The sequence below is a fragment of the Cottoperca gobio genome, chromosome 12, assembly GCF_900634415.1.
Source record: "Cottoperca gobio chromosome 12, fCotGob3.1, whole genome shotgun sequence".
NCBI classification, from domain to species: Eukaryota; Metazoa; Chordata; class Actinopteri; order Perciformes; family Bovichtidae; genus Cottoperca; species Cottoperca gobio.
The window spans coordinates 3994325-4009298 of NC_041366.1; the positions used below are offsets into that span (position 1 = coordinate 3994325).

General features: G+C 39.5%; 1 protein-coding gene across 1 annotated transcript; it reads left to right on the forward strand.

The window, feature by feature from the left end:
• Positions 1 to 5368: 5368 nt before the first annotated feature.
• On the forward strand, positions 5369 to 9063 carry LOC115016888 (arabinogalactan protein 1-like). The gene is made up of 3 exons (XM_029444967.1): positions 5369 to 5461; positions 6632 to 7038; positions 8012 to 9063. Exons 2-3 carry the CDS (start codon positions 6773 to 6775, stop codon positions 8475 to 8477), a joined length of 732 nt encoding a protein of 243 aa, XP_029300827.1. The 5' UTR covers positions 5369 to 5461; positions 6632 to 6772; the 3' UTR covers positions 8478 to 9063.
• The last annotated feature ends 5911 nt before the right edge of the window (positions 9064 to 14974 follow it).

Below are 14974 nucleotides of genomic sequence, written 5' to 3' on the forward strand. Positions count from 1 at the left end.
CATAAGAATTATAATAGTGAAACCAGTTTTTACTGGTGCTTGGGAAAAAACCCTGAAAATCTCAATAAAGGAACATTGCTATGAATAACACTTAAAGGGCCTAGGAAATGCTATTTCGTCAGTGTTATTGAGCTTGGTATATGATAGAGGTTGCATATCTATTGTGAAATGTGCCATATATATATTTTTTATATTGATATATTCGTAATAAATCACGATCATAACAGCATAAAAATGACTTCCGCTAACAACAATCGGTCGCTGCGCCGGGAGCATCCACTTCGGCAATGTTCGGGCGATGACGTCACAAGTAGAATACAGCCGTCGCAGTGTTTGTCTGCGTTGAAGCGTCCAGCAAAGACTGCTGTCAATTATTACCAGAAAGAACGGACAACAATCGATCGCCAAGGATAATTGTGAAGCGATGTGTTGTATGGGGATGTGGGGCCATCTCCAAATCTAGCTTTCTGTGGCCAAAAGATGATAAAATGTCGCGTTTATGGACAAGACAAGTGCGTCGATGAAACCGATGATTTGTGGGCAGCACTTTGAGAGATCGTGTTTCAAACAAACTATGCACGCCAAGGAAATGAGATTCAAAAATAATTTAAAACTGAACGCAGAAGCTGTGCCTACAATACTGCCGAGACCCCAGCCGGCACAAGCCAGCACGCCGATTCAAACACGTCCGCCGGTGCAGAGTCCTCCAGCAAAGAAACAACGAAATGCATTCGCCAAAAGGGACAGAGCAAAGGTAAGCCGTGCTACTTGTTTACTTTATTTATTGTTACAAGCATGAAGCCATAATCGGTCTACTGTATGTAACGAGTTTACATACAAATGTAATGTAAATGTTTCCTAAATTTCCCTCGGGATGAATAAAGTATCTATCTACACCAGGCCCTAGTCAATATCTGTGTGTAATTGTTTGTAGTATTAATAACTTTAGCTAATTACACTTCATTAGCTTAATTAAGTATAGATTCAATGTTTATAACAGGCTTCCCCATTTTATTCTGTAGTTTGAGTAAAGGTGTGAGTCTATTTAACTTTTAACTATCACCCTAATATTACAGAGGTATTGAAACATTGGTGAATGAAGCCACTGACAGAACTGAGGATACCTGTATGATCAGCGACCATCTATTGGACATCCACACAAGCTGTGTGTACACCAGTAAGTATACAGACTGTACGTCATCTGTACATTACAGTTGTAGTACCAGCAGACCTGCACATGACGTGTTAAAAATACAATCACCACATGCATATACATAATTCATATATTTGTTTAATTTGATGGAAACGTAGCATTTTGAATGGCACATGGCCTTCTGTGGTTCTTACCAAGTATTTCCCAACAAAATCTCACCAGCTGGCAGTATGCCAAATAGTGATACATTCTGTAAAGTACAAGATAATACATAATAATACTAATAATAAGCTTTATTTGTATAGCACCTTTCATACAAGAATTGCAGCCCAAAGTGCTTCACAGCAAAAACATAACAATTAGTACAAGGACAGAATAAAAGTATTTACAGTACAATAATCAAGCTGTAGATGTAAATGAGTCTGATTACCATTATAAAAATAGCTGAATTAAAATAGTATAAAATAGCAGATAAAATAGCAGAATTAAAATAGTATAATAGCTGACAACGCGTTATGGTTATATCAATGGTAATCATTTCAACCGTATTTGCTTATTTATCTATGTATTCTGTAACTTTGCCAGAGTGACCATTCGACTCTCCATAAATACATCAAAGTTTCTGAGCTCTACACATTTGTGCACACAAGTAACTTCCTCATTACGTGGCTGATCACCTGCTTGTTGTCTGTCCCTCTTCGAATACCTTTGGTAGGCTGTCTGCAACACCCAAACATCCAGACACTTTGATTTGAATCCTGGGTGATCTGTTATGCAGGTTATGTTTGCACGATGTTTCTCATATTCATTGAATTCCTTCATGACATCCTTTTCTTGGCAGCAGCTCTTCAATTGCTTCCATAATTGTACAGTTTTCACATGTACACCTAATTATACAAAGGAAGAATGGTAAGGACATGTACACAATATGCAATATCCAGAAAAAGGCCAATATTAACTATTTATATGCCTGTGTTTGACAACAGGCTCGTAAGCACTATAGGTGAGACGGTCAGTAGGCAGACTATACTTGTAAACCAGCGCTGTCCTCCGGTCTGTTTGTTAGCTAATAGCTAATGAGGCTTTATATACAGCCTCGTAATATATGACGTTTGACATCAGACACAACGATAGAACTTCAACCGCAGAAACATCGAGAAATAATCAAATTATCAAGCTTTACAGACGTCGATGTGTCCAAGTAGAGAAGTATTTGAATATTTAGGGATCGAGCAATTTGCGGACAACTAGTCGGGTTCATAACAATTCTTGCTAGCAAGCTATCGATAGCTATCGATCTATTTACGATCGAGGATAATGTTACGTTTTATTATGATGTATTTACTATATATTGAGAAGTTCTATGAACTATAGTCAAATGTATATACCTGTCTGTGTTCTGCTGTCGCACAGGATCTCCGCCAAATCCAGATTCACCGTCACCATCATCCGCATGTCCGCTCCCGTCTATGTCTCCATTTTGTATGTGTCTCGCGCTGCTCTGTTTCCACCACGTTAAACTCGCCTGCATGATCTAAATCCACGACACCGGCATCCTCTTCAACAAACTCCTCTTCTTGAAGGTGCAACGAGTCTGTTGACGACTCACTGTCACTCGATTCTGTCGGAATATCCGATCCAGAGTCCGACATTGCCACGTCTGCCGCTTCTGCCGTGCTGCCTGTGTATTCAACTGGTGGACTGTGTTCTACTTGTGACGTCAGAACACGCCGCCGGGTGTTTCTGGTAGCGGCAATGTAAACATCGGTGGTCGACATACTAAATCATGATTTATTAAATACTGCGATCATTGTGTCATAAATAACACATCATTTTACACCACAAATAACATTTACTATCATCAGTAGAAATTCATGTTTATCATTTCGTAGGCCCTTTAAGCTGGAGCCACGTAGCAAAACTCTGGAACAATACACAGCGCCACAGTTGGCTTTTTTGATTACATTTTACCAAGCTCAAAGTCTAATTGAAACTTGACACGGAACATTCTCCATTACTGATGATTTGTGCCGATGAGTTAACCCCAATAGATTAATTCATGGAAATCATCCAGCTGTTAGTTGTTGAACATACAGTAGTATATGGGGAAAAATTACAAGAACTGTGCGTGGCCACAAAATACAATGTGTTCATTTTATTGGTCCATCCGCTGTTCTTACGACTAGGAATGTAACCATACTTCACGAGACGGTAAATAATATGTGACGATTCATCTTTGTTTGACTCAGTTTGTTCGACAGTTTGTTCGACTCATGTCAATAGCTGTATCAAGTCACAAAGACATGGCAGCTGCATGTGAAGATTTGGAAAGTGAGGACGCACCATTGTGTTTTAAATCAAAGGCATGGCAGCATCATGGCTGATCTATGTCAGAGAATAAAGAGGTGAGAAGATAACAGACACTATTGCAAGAGAAGGATGAACTACACAAATATAAAATGTATATCTATAAAATTTATGTTTTTTTCATGTTTATAAAGAAATATAAATATGCATTGTTTTGCATAGTTTTGTAGATTTTTGTCTGAGAAATAAAGGAATCTTTTTCAGTGATAATTCCGGCATAAATCACACATCATTACTTCCCTACTTCGACCTTCCCCAACAGCCTGAATTTGAAGAAGTATTAAGAATAAATAAACTAATTGAAGGTATCAGAATGAAGAGACTTGTTTCTATCATCGTCTCTGTGGCTTTAAGAAACAGTCTAGCTCCTGCATCCTTTTCTAGCAGGTTGTCTGGGCGGATCAAACCCCCCCCCCCCAAACTACAATTGGGCTTCTGATAACAGATCTTTTAATATTACTCTCTCCTCCAACATCGGAGGATTGTGAGGGTGCCAGGCAGGGATATTAAGAGAGCTAAGAGTTTCTCCCTTTCGGCTTGGCCCGCCATCAAAACTTATTAGAAAGATAAATGAGAGCTGGACTTGCCTCTTTCTGTGCCCGTGTGTCATTTATTCGTCCCCTGAATACTGGCTCAATCAGATAGCAGCCAGCCTTTCACAGCAGCCACCATCTCCCTGCATCTGTTGACCTGCGCTGGCACAGGCGCAACTAATGTGAGCTGCTTGGTGCCACTGAAACAGCTGTTTCCCTTTCACTTTGAAACTGCCTTTGTTAAATTTGTTCTTATTTTCCCCCCCAGATAAAGCTCTGATCTAAAGGTCAGACTGTGTATATGTGCCTCAACTACTCTAGTTGATGATTTTGTTCCCTGATTTATCAAAGTGAAGAAGACTTCTGTTTGTGCTTCAAATTTTTGACTTTCATTCTACTGTTTCAGCTTGTGTGATGGCTTTTGTATCCTACATGGATGGATGGAGGTAACATTATAGTAACGGTTACATTATATAGCAGTGATAAGAGTTTGCTTGATAGACTTGCAGAATAATAAATATCTCTTTCCTCAGCACACCTATACTATCCTGAGTTTGTGTGTGATCTACATTGCTTTCAATAGTCTCTGTCTGTCTCTCTCACTCTCTCAAACACACACACACACACACACACACACACACACACATTTGGTTGGGTTTGGGTGGTTGATGCATATGTTAGCGGTTACGATTAGATCCTACAACAGGTGCAGGTAATAAAAAACCCTGACCCGCGCATCACTACTTCCTGGATTTGTTTACTCATCATCCACAGTTTAAATGTGATACCAATTCCTGCATGCATCATATTATGGCACATTGGCATCCATCAAAATGTACGTATCAATAGTTCAAAATTGACACAAACAGTATGCGTATGACTACGCTAGCAAGGGGTCTGAATATTTATGCAAATTAAGATTTTATTTGTTTGTTTTTTTAACACATTTTGTAAATATTTCTTGTATCCTGTTTACATTGTTTCATTACTGTTGTGAAGATTGAGGGTGAAAAGTCAACTTAATCTATTCTACAATGACGTGTGTAAAAGGCGAAAGGATCTGAATACTTTCTGAATAAATGTAGTCTGTAGGAAGCCCCACCAATCAAACATCCCTTTTTATATCACACACGTGTGTTTTCTTCAGACCCACAAGAACATCCTTGACCAGTTTCCTGTATCCATAGCGATAATAAGTGCTCTCCAATCACATCTCTGTATAGTGTGTCGGGGAAGTGCACTGTTTCCTGCTGTTTTCACTGGCTTCCTCCCATTGGTGCGTGCTCAGGATTTTGCATTTGGTCCTGGAAAGCCACTCAGTTTTTAACCAGTGCTCTTGTTGTGTTCAGTTTTTTTTATCGTTTTTCTCACGAACGTACTTACTGCGACGCCATCACATTTGAATGAAGTAAGTTGCACAATTCTTGTAGCATTTTCAGACAAATATTAAGTGAGTTGAAGTTTTTAAACAGATTATCAGACAGCCTGTATTTTCTTTCTTAAATGTGTTCACTCGATACACAGTTAATCCTGTTCATTGTGTTATCACGTGTACATTTCTGTTTGTTGGTTTGTCAGTGATTTCACTTGTTTAAAGACATTGTCTGAAAACTACAGTTACATTGAAATACATTGAGATTGTTAGTCATTTAATGAATGTTTGTTCATAAATGCTTAATAACTACAGGGCGCCTTTAAGTAATAATGCTATGCAGCACATCATGCTGATGCTTTCACACTACTCTTTTGATTGACAGTTGCTGGCGAAAACACATCAGGAAAACTATGGTTTGCGCCATTAAAAGCAAAGAAAAAGGCTGAAAATGGAAAAAGGAGACTGCTAGCAAGCAAACATGGATGTAAACAATGTAGTATTTTATATAATTGATATTTTAATGTGTAAACAAAGTAGAGGGCTCACTCAGATTGATAAACCTTTAGAGAATTATCAGCTGAATCTGTAGATAATCGCGGATTTATGAAGCCTTATGGCCAGTTTGAGTTTATTGTTTAGCTTTACAGCCCTAAACTACTGTTTAGGTTCACTCTCGCTGCCCGAATTGTTTTCAGTATAAATAAACCTCTAAAAGTCCCATGTACTCTACCTGCTCAGCAGCAAACAGCAGACAAGACACCGTTAGAGACTAGCTGGTGAACATAGTGGAGCATTTAGCAGCTAGAGAGACAGATACTCTCCTCAATGGATGGAAGAGACTCTCAAGAGAGAGGATATTGAACTTACATTCATCAGCTGGACACAAACACGACTTAAATCCATAACTGCTGGATGTGTAAATAAGCAGTTTGCTAACTGGCTCACCGTATCAACTTAAAAGGTGATGAGATGTCAATTTCGCAACTTAAGTTTGCTGTCCCCAAGTGGGGAAAAACATCTGTTATTGCAGGTTTAAATGTTTTAATAGGAAGGAAATGCTCAACACATGATACACGCATTGCATTTTACTGAGAAACACTGAATTAAATATAACTTTGTTAGTTTACAGAAAACAACATAAAGTCAACAAATGCCGCAGCTTCATTCTGAAACATGCAGTGATTGACACCTTTTATGTTACAGAGCATCCGACATTTAAAGCCATCTGAAGCCACCACCTTGGAGACACCTGCTCACACTTCTCAGCGTGTGTTCAACATGTGGAAATAATTTACATCACACAACACTTCATCAATCTTCCCCACCGGATAAAACCTGGCAGCGATGCAGGCTGATCATCAGGTGACCAGCAGCACTTCTCTCCAGATCCCTCCCAAGCTTGAGACTGTCCTGGTCCAGGCCATCATCAATCCTAAGCGAGGTATGGAGGGACCCCTCCAGACACCACAGCCCCCCAGGACCTGCAGCTCTCCCGGAGCTGCTGGGAAACCATGCTGGAGCTTGGATGCGAGGGTGGCCGTGTTTCTGGTGACTCTGGGTGGAGCTTTAATCCTGTTGCTGCTGTACAAACTCTTACAGCTGAGACACAGGTGTGTACATGTCGGAGAGAAATACATGATGTAACAAACATCCCATGAGATCAAATCCTATTTATTATTTTTCACCCTATTTGTTGTTAATGTCTGTTTTCCTCACAGCTTTTCTTACATTTTACTAAAGCAAAATCCATGCTTGATTGGCTTGGAGGGATAGCATAGTATAAGCAAAGTAAGACAATAGCAAGCTTTTTTGAGAACTGGAGAGCCCATAACTACTGTAGATTATTAACTGTGTTGCACCATCTAATTTTATTTATTTATTTATGGCTAGCAGACAGTTAGTTATGAGGCAGAAGTCAATGGTAAAAGTACATCTTTTGAATAAACTGTGGGAACTTATCATCCCGTTAGCGCCAAAGGTAACAAGCTTAACAAATAACAAGTACAGCAAGCTTGTTAGCTCAGAGATCTTTTTTCCCCTCTACAAAAACTCTTTAATATATGACATGACGTACTGATTCTGAGAACAAAATGCCACGAGGGATAGTAGAGAAGAAATAGAAAGAAGCTTGGAGAGCTATTGTGACCGACTAGCGTAGGGGTCGGGAACCTATGGCTCTTTCGATGACGCCATATGGCTTGCAGACAATTTTGAGTTTTGCAAGGGGCGGGGCTTAGCTCCCAACACAAACACACGTGCGCACACACCTACAGTCAAAGACAGATCGGAGGTAAGGAGAGTGAAAAAAAAATAATTCCGCACGGACCTCGGACAGCACCCCCCCCACGCTACGTAGTGGTGGCACAGAAACAATAGCAATGGAAAGTCATTTAGGATCCTTTGTCATGTCAAGAATTTTGCTGTGCCACTTTCTGGTGTAACAAGGTCTTTAAGCTTTTTGAACTTTGGACAGATCCAGGCTAGCTGTCTTCCCCTGCCTCCACTCTTTATGCGAAGCTAGGCTAACACAGCTCAGACTTGTGCTGACGTGTGTCTCGTTGTTTGTTTTGTTTTGTCCTGCAGGCTGAAGTTGACCCAGGCGAGGCACGCGCTAGAGTACTACAGCTTCTACCACAGCGCCACCTACACACTCAAACATGCTACGTCGTGTCAGGCCCTACAAGCCAAAAGTGAGTTGGTCCCTGAAGCTACACCACCTGTACAAACCGTAACCCTGGTGAAACCTACGGTCGTCGCTCAACTTCCGCCCCCACCGGTGCCTTCTCCACCTCCGATGCCACTCCCCCCACCTCCTGCCCTGCCGACACCACTGCTCCATACTCCATCTTCTCTCACTCCAACACCTTCTGTCCTGGCCTTCCCTCTCCCCCTATCTGTGATCCACACCACCCCGCCAAGCCCTCACCTGTCATGGGGCGCCTGCTCAGATGCAGATGTGTACTCTCGGATCGGTGCGTTCAGGCCCTCCAGGCTCTCCAGCCTCTCAAACCATTCAAAAGTCATCCTATTTGAACACTCGTCTGTCTGACCTCTATCGCAGAACTAGGTTGGAGATTTCAACTTATGAGAAAACTGTAGTGATTACCCAAAACACATTCTTCTGTTGCATTAATAATTATCTCAGGGGGTGATTAAGTGCCCAGTGTACTGTATAAGTATGCAGTATACTGTGCACTTAGTATTTGAAGTTGAAATACTTTCACGGCCCTCCAAAACGTCAAAGATTTAGTTTGAGTTTTGTGCGACACTGAACTGATTTGTGTACTTATCCTTTAACAAGTACCATACTTTGTGCCAGACCTCTGCAAATTGCAGATTGCAGTTTGGAGCAAAAAATCTGTTATTATGTTTTGTTGCGTTGAAGAGAGGGGTTGTCTCTAAATTCAGACTGGTGGAAGTTAAGAGAACCTTCTCTCTTTGTAACGCACTGCTGCCAAATATATTTACTGTGAGAGAGTCCTGAAGTCTGCTTTGTCTGCATATTGTAGTGGAGCCCATTGTTTCCCAAATTGGGAGGCATTTCCGTAGCCGGTTTTCCATGGCAGGGTCCCTCCCTGTTTCACACCATTCTCTATATTCTCAGTGTTTCCTCTCTCTCTCTCTCTCTCTCTCTCTCTCTCTCTCGAGAGAGAGATCGAGAGAGGAAGAGATCTGTTCAGGGAGCTGGAGAAGTCGCATCATTTCGATCCTCTCCTATCTACGCATCATATAGAGAGAGTTAGAACTTTTCTGTCTCTCTCTCTCTCACTCCCTCTCCCTCTCTCTCTGCCTTTCTCTCTCTATCTCTCTCTATCTCTATCTCTCTCTCTCTCTCTCTCCCTGTCTGTCTCCTCTCTCTCTCACTCTCTCTCTCTCTCTCTCTCTCTCTCCCTGTCTGTCTCTCTCTCTCACTCTCTCTCTCTCTCTCTCTCTCTCTCTCTCTCTCTTCTCTCTCTCTCTCTCTCTCTCTCTCTCTCTCTCTCTCTTTAGCAATCTTACTTTATTCAAACAAATGTCACAATTTTAGTCATGCATTTTAATTGCTTAATTTGTCTTTATAACACATTCAAAATCTCAGTACAATTAGTACAGGTGAAACTATTGAATAATATGTTCCTTTGTGACCAGACTAAGACTTTGGAGATGATCACAGATTGATTTCTTAAGTAGCCCTGTCGACACACTAATAACAGTTTGTCGTTGATATGGTAGCCTGAGCATTCATCTTGACCCTAACAAGCTGTTAACATGAATTTTCTTTTAATATTTAACCTTGTTTTCCCAACAGGCCTCTCATTTATAATTCAACAATAGTTGAGGGAAGCTGTTTAAGTTGCTTGTTTGTTACTTGCTGCTTGCCGGGGTGAAAACTGAGACCTTTTGTGACATTCCCCCTTAGTCTTTTCTGTATTAAGCTAGTGAGGCTGTCTCCATACTAAAAGCCAGTTAATTCAATCTGAGTATGTACAGCTGTGTTGTCTCTTAATTGGTTGAAAGCCGAGTAGGGAAGACAATTGTAACAATACACTGCTACTACAATTAAATATAATGAGGGAGCGTTATGCAAGGATAAATATGAATGTGTTCTGGATCTGATTAACATTAATTGAATGTTTTCATCTCAAAATATGATTTATCGTATTTTAGAATGCTCATAGAAATTCTTCATACAGCAATAAAATATATCTGAGATGATGTGTGATACTGGGGCAGGATCAGCAAAGAAATGGAGAAATAAATTGAATTGAAACAACTGGTGGTCCATCCCCACTGAAGCCACCACCTGCTCTCCTTCCTGTGAAGTAGTCTACAAGCTTCGGGAAGTGAGGCAGAGGGATGGTGGCGTGTGCTAGCTTCAATGCCCCATATCGCTATTTTCCAAATTACTGTAGCTGTCATATTTCATGAGGTGCCACTGTAAAACTTATACAACGGAAAAACTGACTCTCGAGACGTACGTTGGTGGATAAAACAAAGCTAGCTAACCCTTTGGCTAATGTTGAATGCAGCTAACTTTAGCAAATAAAATCTTAATACCAAAAAGCTCAACCTCCTGAAGTCCAGCTTTGTGTCCCCAGATAGAAGGCGAGTCCTCACAATGTCATATGTTTGTCCCCACAACATGGCTAGCAGTATTAACTATTAAATACAAAAAGGAAACAAATACAGATGTTTCATTTATTGCCTGCAGGTGGCACTAGCGTAAAACAATTGTAGAGGCTATTAATTACTGTCATCCTGTGAGTGGCATCATCTGCGACAATGTGTAAATCTGGAAATGCACGTGTTTGATATAGCTGAGCTTGGTTTCACATTAACTAATCTGTGTGTCCTTGCTTCTGAAATTAATGTAAACAGTTTTGTGTGGAACAGACTTGACTGATAATTGACACTGCTGGTTCACAAAATGACTTTCTGTAAATGACTGTTTGTCCTAGAAGCCATTGACTCAAAGTGCAGAATCTTGGTAATTGCGTCTGTCCTCTTCTCATTTTCTCATCTCTGCAGCTCTGAGAGGAAATGGTCATTGTTCCAATTGCCCTCAGTGTCGTCACCTCTGCATGATACCAAAACAGCTCCTTTACTCGAAATATTCAAGAGACGGGACGAGGAAAAACAAAGAAATGTTTTTCACTGACAAAACTGATCTTAACAGTCAAGTAGCCAGCCATTATGTTTTACATTTCATCATAAATTCTATAAATACATTTGTGCACTAATTATTTAACATGTTTAAAATGTACCACAACCAGAGCAAAAGTGAGTTTAGTGAAGTTATAACTATATTTCTATCATCATATCAAAGAATATATAATTATAATTATAAAATAAAACTAATTTTGTGATCATTATTTCACATAAACATGTTTTTTGTCTACTTGTTGTCTTGCTAAAATCAACATAATGTACATTTCCACAGGACTTCTCAGTATAGAGTCATGTTATACTCACCACTCTGCTGCTTTCTCTGTTTGAACTGACCATAGACAAGTTTTTTGCTTCAACTTATCATTACAAAGTGAACGTGATTGCACAACGTCATGGCTTTAGAATAATGACACCACCGACATTTAGATTGGTTCCCTTAAAGCCTCGCTTTCACTGACTTGGCAATTCTGTCTGCCATTGGTACGATCTCCCGGGAAAATGATGGCATAATTTATGGCACAAAGCTGTGGAGAATAAAACGCAGTGTTTCAAAAAAACTTCCAATGAAAGTAGCTAGCACTAGCTCCAAAAGACACTCAAAGTCATCTGATGATGCCCATTCAAATTTGCATATCGGTGACATCCTCGTTTGCGTATAGTTTAGTGGCTGTGTCCGTCGCAGCAAGGGAAATACTTCCATAAGGAGAGGGAGAGACTCTGTGCTGTCTTGCTTTTTCTCTGATGATCTGTTTAAGTTCCTAAATGTGTCGCTAGTAGTAGGCTTGGAGGAAAAGGCCTTTCCTTTGACAGTGTAGAAATGTGGGTGAGAGAGAGAGAGAGAGAGAGAGAGGGGTATGACATGCAGCAATGGTCCCAAGGCCAGAATCGAACCCGGGACCTGATACTAGCAAAAGCAGAGAGTAAAACGTTTTTCCTTGAAAAAAGCCCAAAGATAGAATCTATCTCATCGGGACCTCAATGTCCAGATTCATTGATGTTAACTTTTGATCACAAAAAAAAACCAAAGTTAATATTTGTGTCTATAAACAGGCAGACTTTGTTAAACCAGTGCTGGTGAAAAGAAACAAACATGTTATCAGTTTTTGTTATTTTCTAGTTAAATTAAGACCTGGATCATTTTCAGCTAAATAGTTATTACATCGAGAGTTTCATAACCTTATAAGTGAAGTTCTGAGACGCTTCATCCATACAGCTATTTGATTCAGTATGAGCCCCGATATCTGATTTCAGTGCATCCCTATCAAAAATCGATGTATTTTGAGAATTTAAAATTGAGAATTAAACGGCTGGCAGCAGCTCCTTGCACAGCTTGACTGAAATGACATTGACTGTCACTTGCTCCTAATTGGTTAGACAAAATAGACCTATGTGGGAACAGTCTAAGATTTTTTCCCCAAACAACGAGGAAATAAAAAAGTACCAGCTTGTTGTGTTGACGAGGGGACTGCGTGTGAGAACGTCCAGGACTTTCTGTTCTACTCGCCAAGCTTCACTTGTTGCACGTACTTATGTCACAGCTAAACTGACGTTAGAATTTAAGAATTGGAAGTGCTGTGCAAGAGATATGTAAGGTTTGTGGGTGACGCATGTTCCAAATCAGCCAACATCAGTTGTTTGTTTTTTAAACTGTTCCTATAAATTAAGCAAGACAATATTTGTTTCAGTCTTTATTGCTAGAGCTATAGTGGTAGCTGTAATATTTATTTCACACAAAACTTGTAATAGGATAACTTCATTGATGGTTTTGTTCTTTTCATATGATTTATTGACAGTAATAAAAATATAGAATATTGCCATCCTTATCCCTTAAAACAGTGATCACTTGCAGACCAAATGATGACGTTGTTCAATTATCTTCTTGTGCGTAAAAGAGCTGGAGAAGAGAAGGAACACCTGCAGAAGCACAACAAACAATGGGCCTCTGTTTGATGCCCCACTTAAAATCACTGCACAAACAAAGTGACAGCACTGAAACCTTCTGAAGGTTCAGTAGGGTCGGGTTCAGGGAGCCAACAACAGACCAGACTGGAAAGAAAAGAGAAAACAGTGCAAGAACAAAAACACTGAACAATAGTTGAAAATTGAAAAACTGAAGCCATGAGTTCAAATGGAAATATACATTTCCTTTTACTTGAGTTCAGTTCAAATGCAGGATCAGACACAGGTCTCGGGTCGGCGCAGTTCATTTGATAAAGATATACTCGCAATCAGTCATGACTTCATTATTGTTGGAGGAGCCCTGTGAAACATCACGACTTCAGCAGAGGCTTCATTTGCCTGCTTGTAGCTTCTGGAGAGACACTTGTGCATGACTAGCAATCCATGCACAAGTGGATTTCACATGATGCCATCAACACAACAAGTTACACTTTCAAACTGCACAATTTATATCTGAAGTTCACTGAGATGACCGAGTTACAATATGTACAATATGTAACATTTCCGTATTAAAATGTCTAATAAACGTCTCGACCTATGTTTTATATTTTGATGTCAGTTGTGACGTTACAAAGAACGTACGTCTCCTGAAGAACGTTCCTATTAATTTACAGTTACATTTCAGTTCCTTCTAAGGAAACTATAGGAACCTACGGGATAGTTACAATGAAGTGTTTACAATTGGGTCTCTCGGGACTATTAATATTAACTGAATACTTCATGATAATCTGCCCAGTTAGTTGTTAGTTTATATTTTGGTCTACACCAAATAGTTTAATGACATCAGAATTATTACATTATTAAATAAAAGCTTTTCCAAAGCATTTTGTCCATCAATTAATATTCTGGATTGTAATGATACTTAATTAATAAGATTTGACAATGAACTATATAATAATATCTAGAATTGAAATTCGAATAGAGATTTGAATTTAAAGATACAGTATATATATATATATATTTAAGCAATAGCTCACGACAGGCCGTGGTATATGCTCATTATATCACAGTTAAGGGGCGTGGTTTGGCCCGACGTGATATAACTGTGATATAATGAGCATATATATATATATATATATATATATATATAAAACGGTTACCAAGTGGGGCAATATGAAAGAAAAATACACACTCCAATTTAAATAGTTTTTATTATTAAATAATGGTGTTCAAAATAAAATAGTCCCTCCGTTGCCTTCTGCACAAAACATAGTGCTAACAGCTAGCGTGCTAACAGCTAGCGCGCTAACAGCTAGCGCGGTGTTCTGTTCGTTTCATTTTTTTTCCATTTGGACCAGATTGAATTGTAAACACGTCTGTGTTTCAGCCTGTATAGTACGTGTTTGATTATTGTCATTTCACGCTGATATTATTTATAATAAAAGCTACTGAACGAATGGAACTCTGTTCTTATTTACATAGTAAAGCTTTGTAAGTTTGTTTCTTAACGGACGTAATTTAACAGCTGTAAAGGCGTAGCTTTTTCTCAGACGCGGAGGGATACTGACTTGTTGTGAAAGGTAACTACAATTCTACCCATGATATACGCTCATTATATCACGGCTAAGAACCAATCAGATTGCTTAATTTGAGATGTCCGTTTTATAAAAATATATATATTCTTTATTTTTAAGCTACTATATGGCTTAGATTGTCGTGGTTCCGAGCCAAGGACACTGAAATAAATGGGCTGAAAGCATCACATGCACCAGATTCCATTGGGAGTAATCTCTTTGAACACATTCTGGCTCAGGCCACCAAAATTATTTGAAAGATGCCGTAATAACATAGACATTGTAGGGACTCTACAACAACAGAACATCTGCACCACTGCTTTGCCCCCTAAAATGTCCATAATAAATATATAAATACTATTAAAAATGTAAGGTTGTTTCCTTTTCAAAGAGAAACATCTGCAGCTCCTATTCTGCAGTTTTC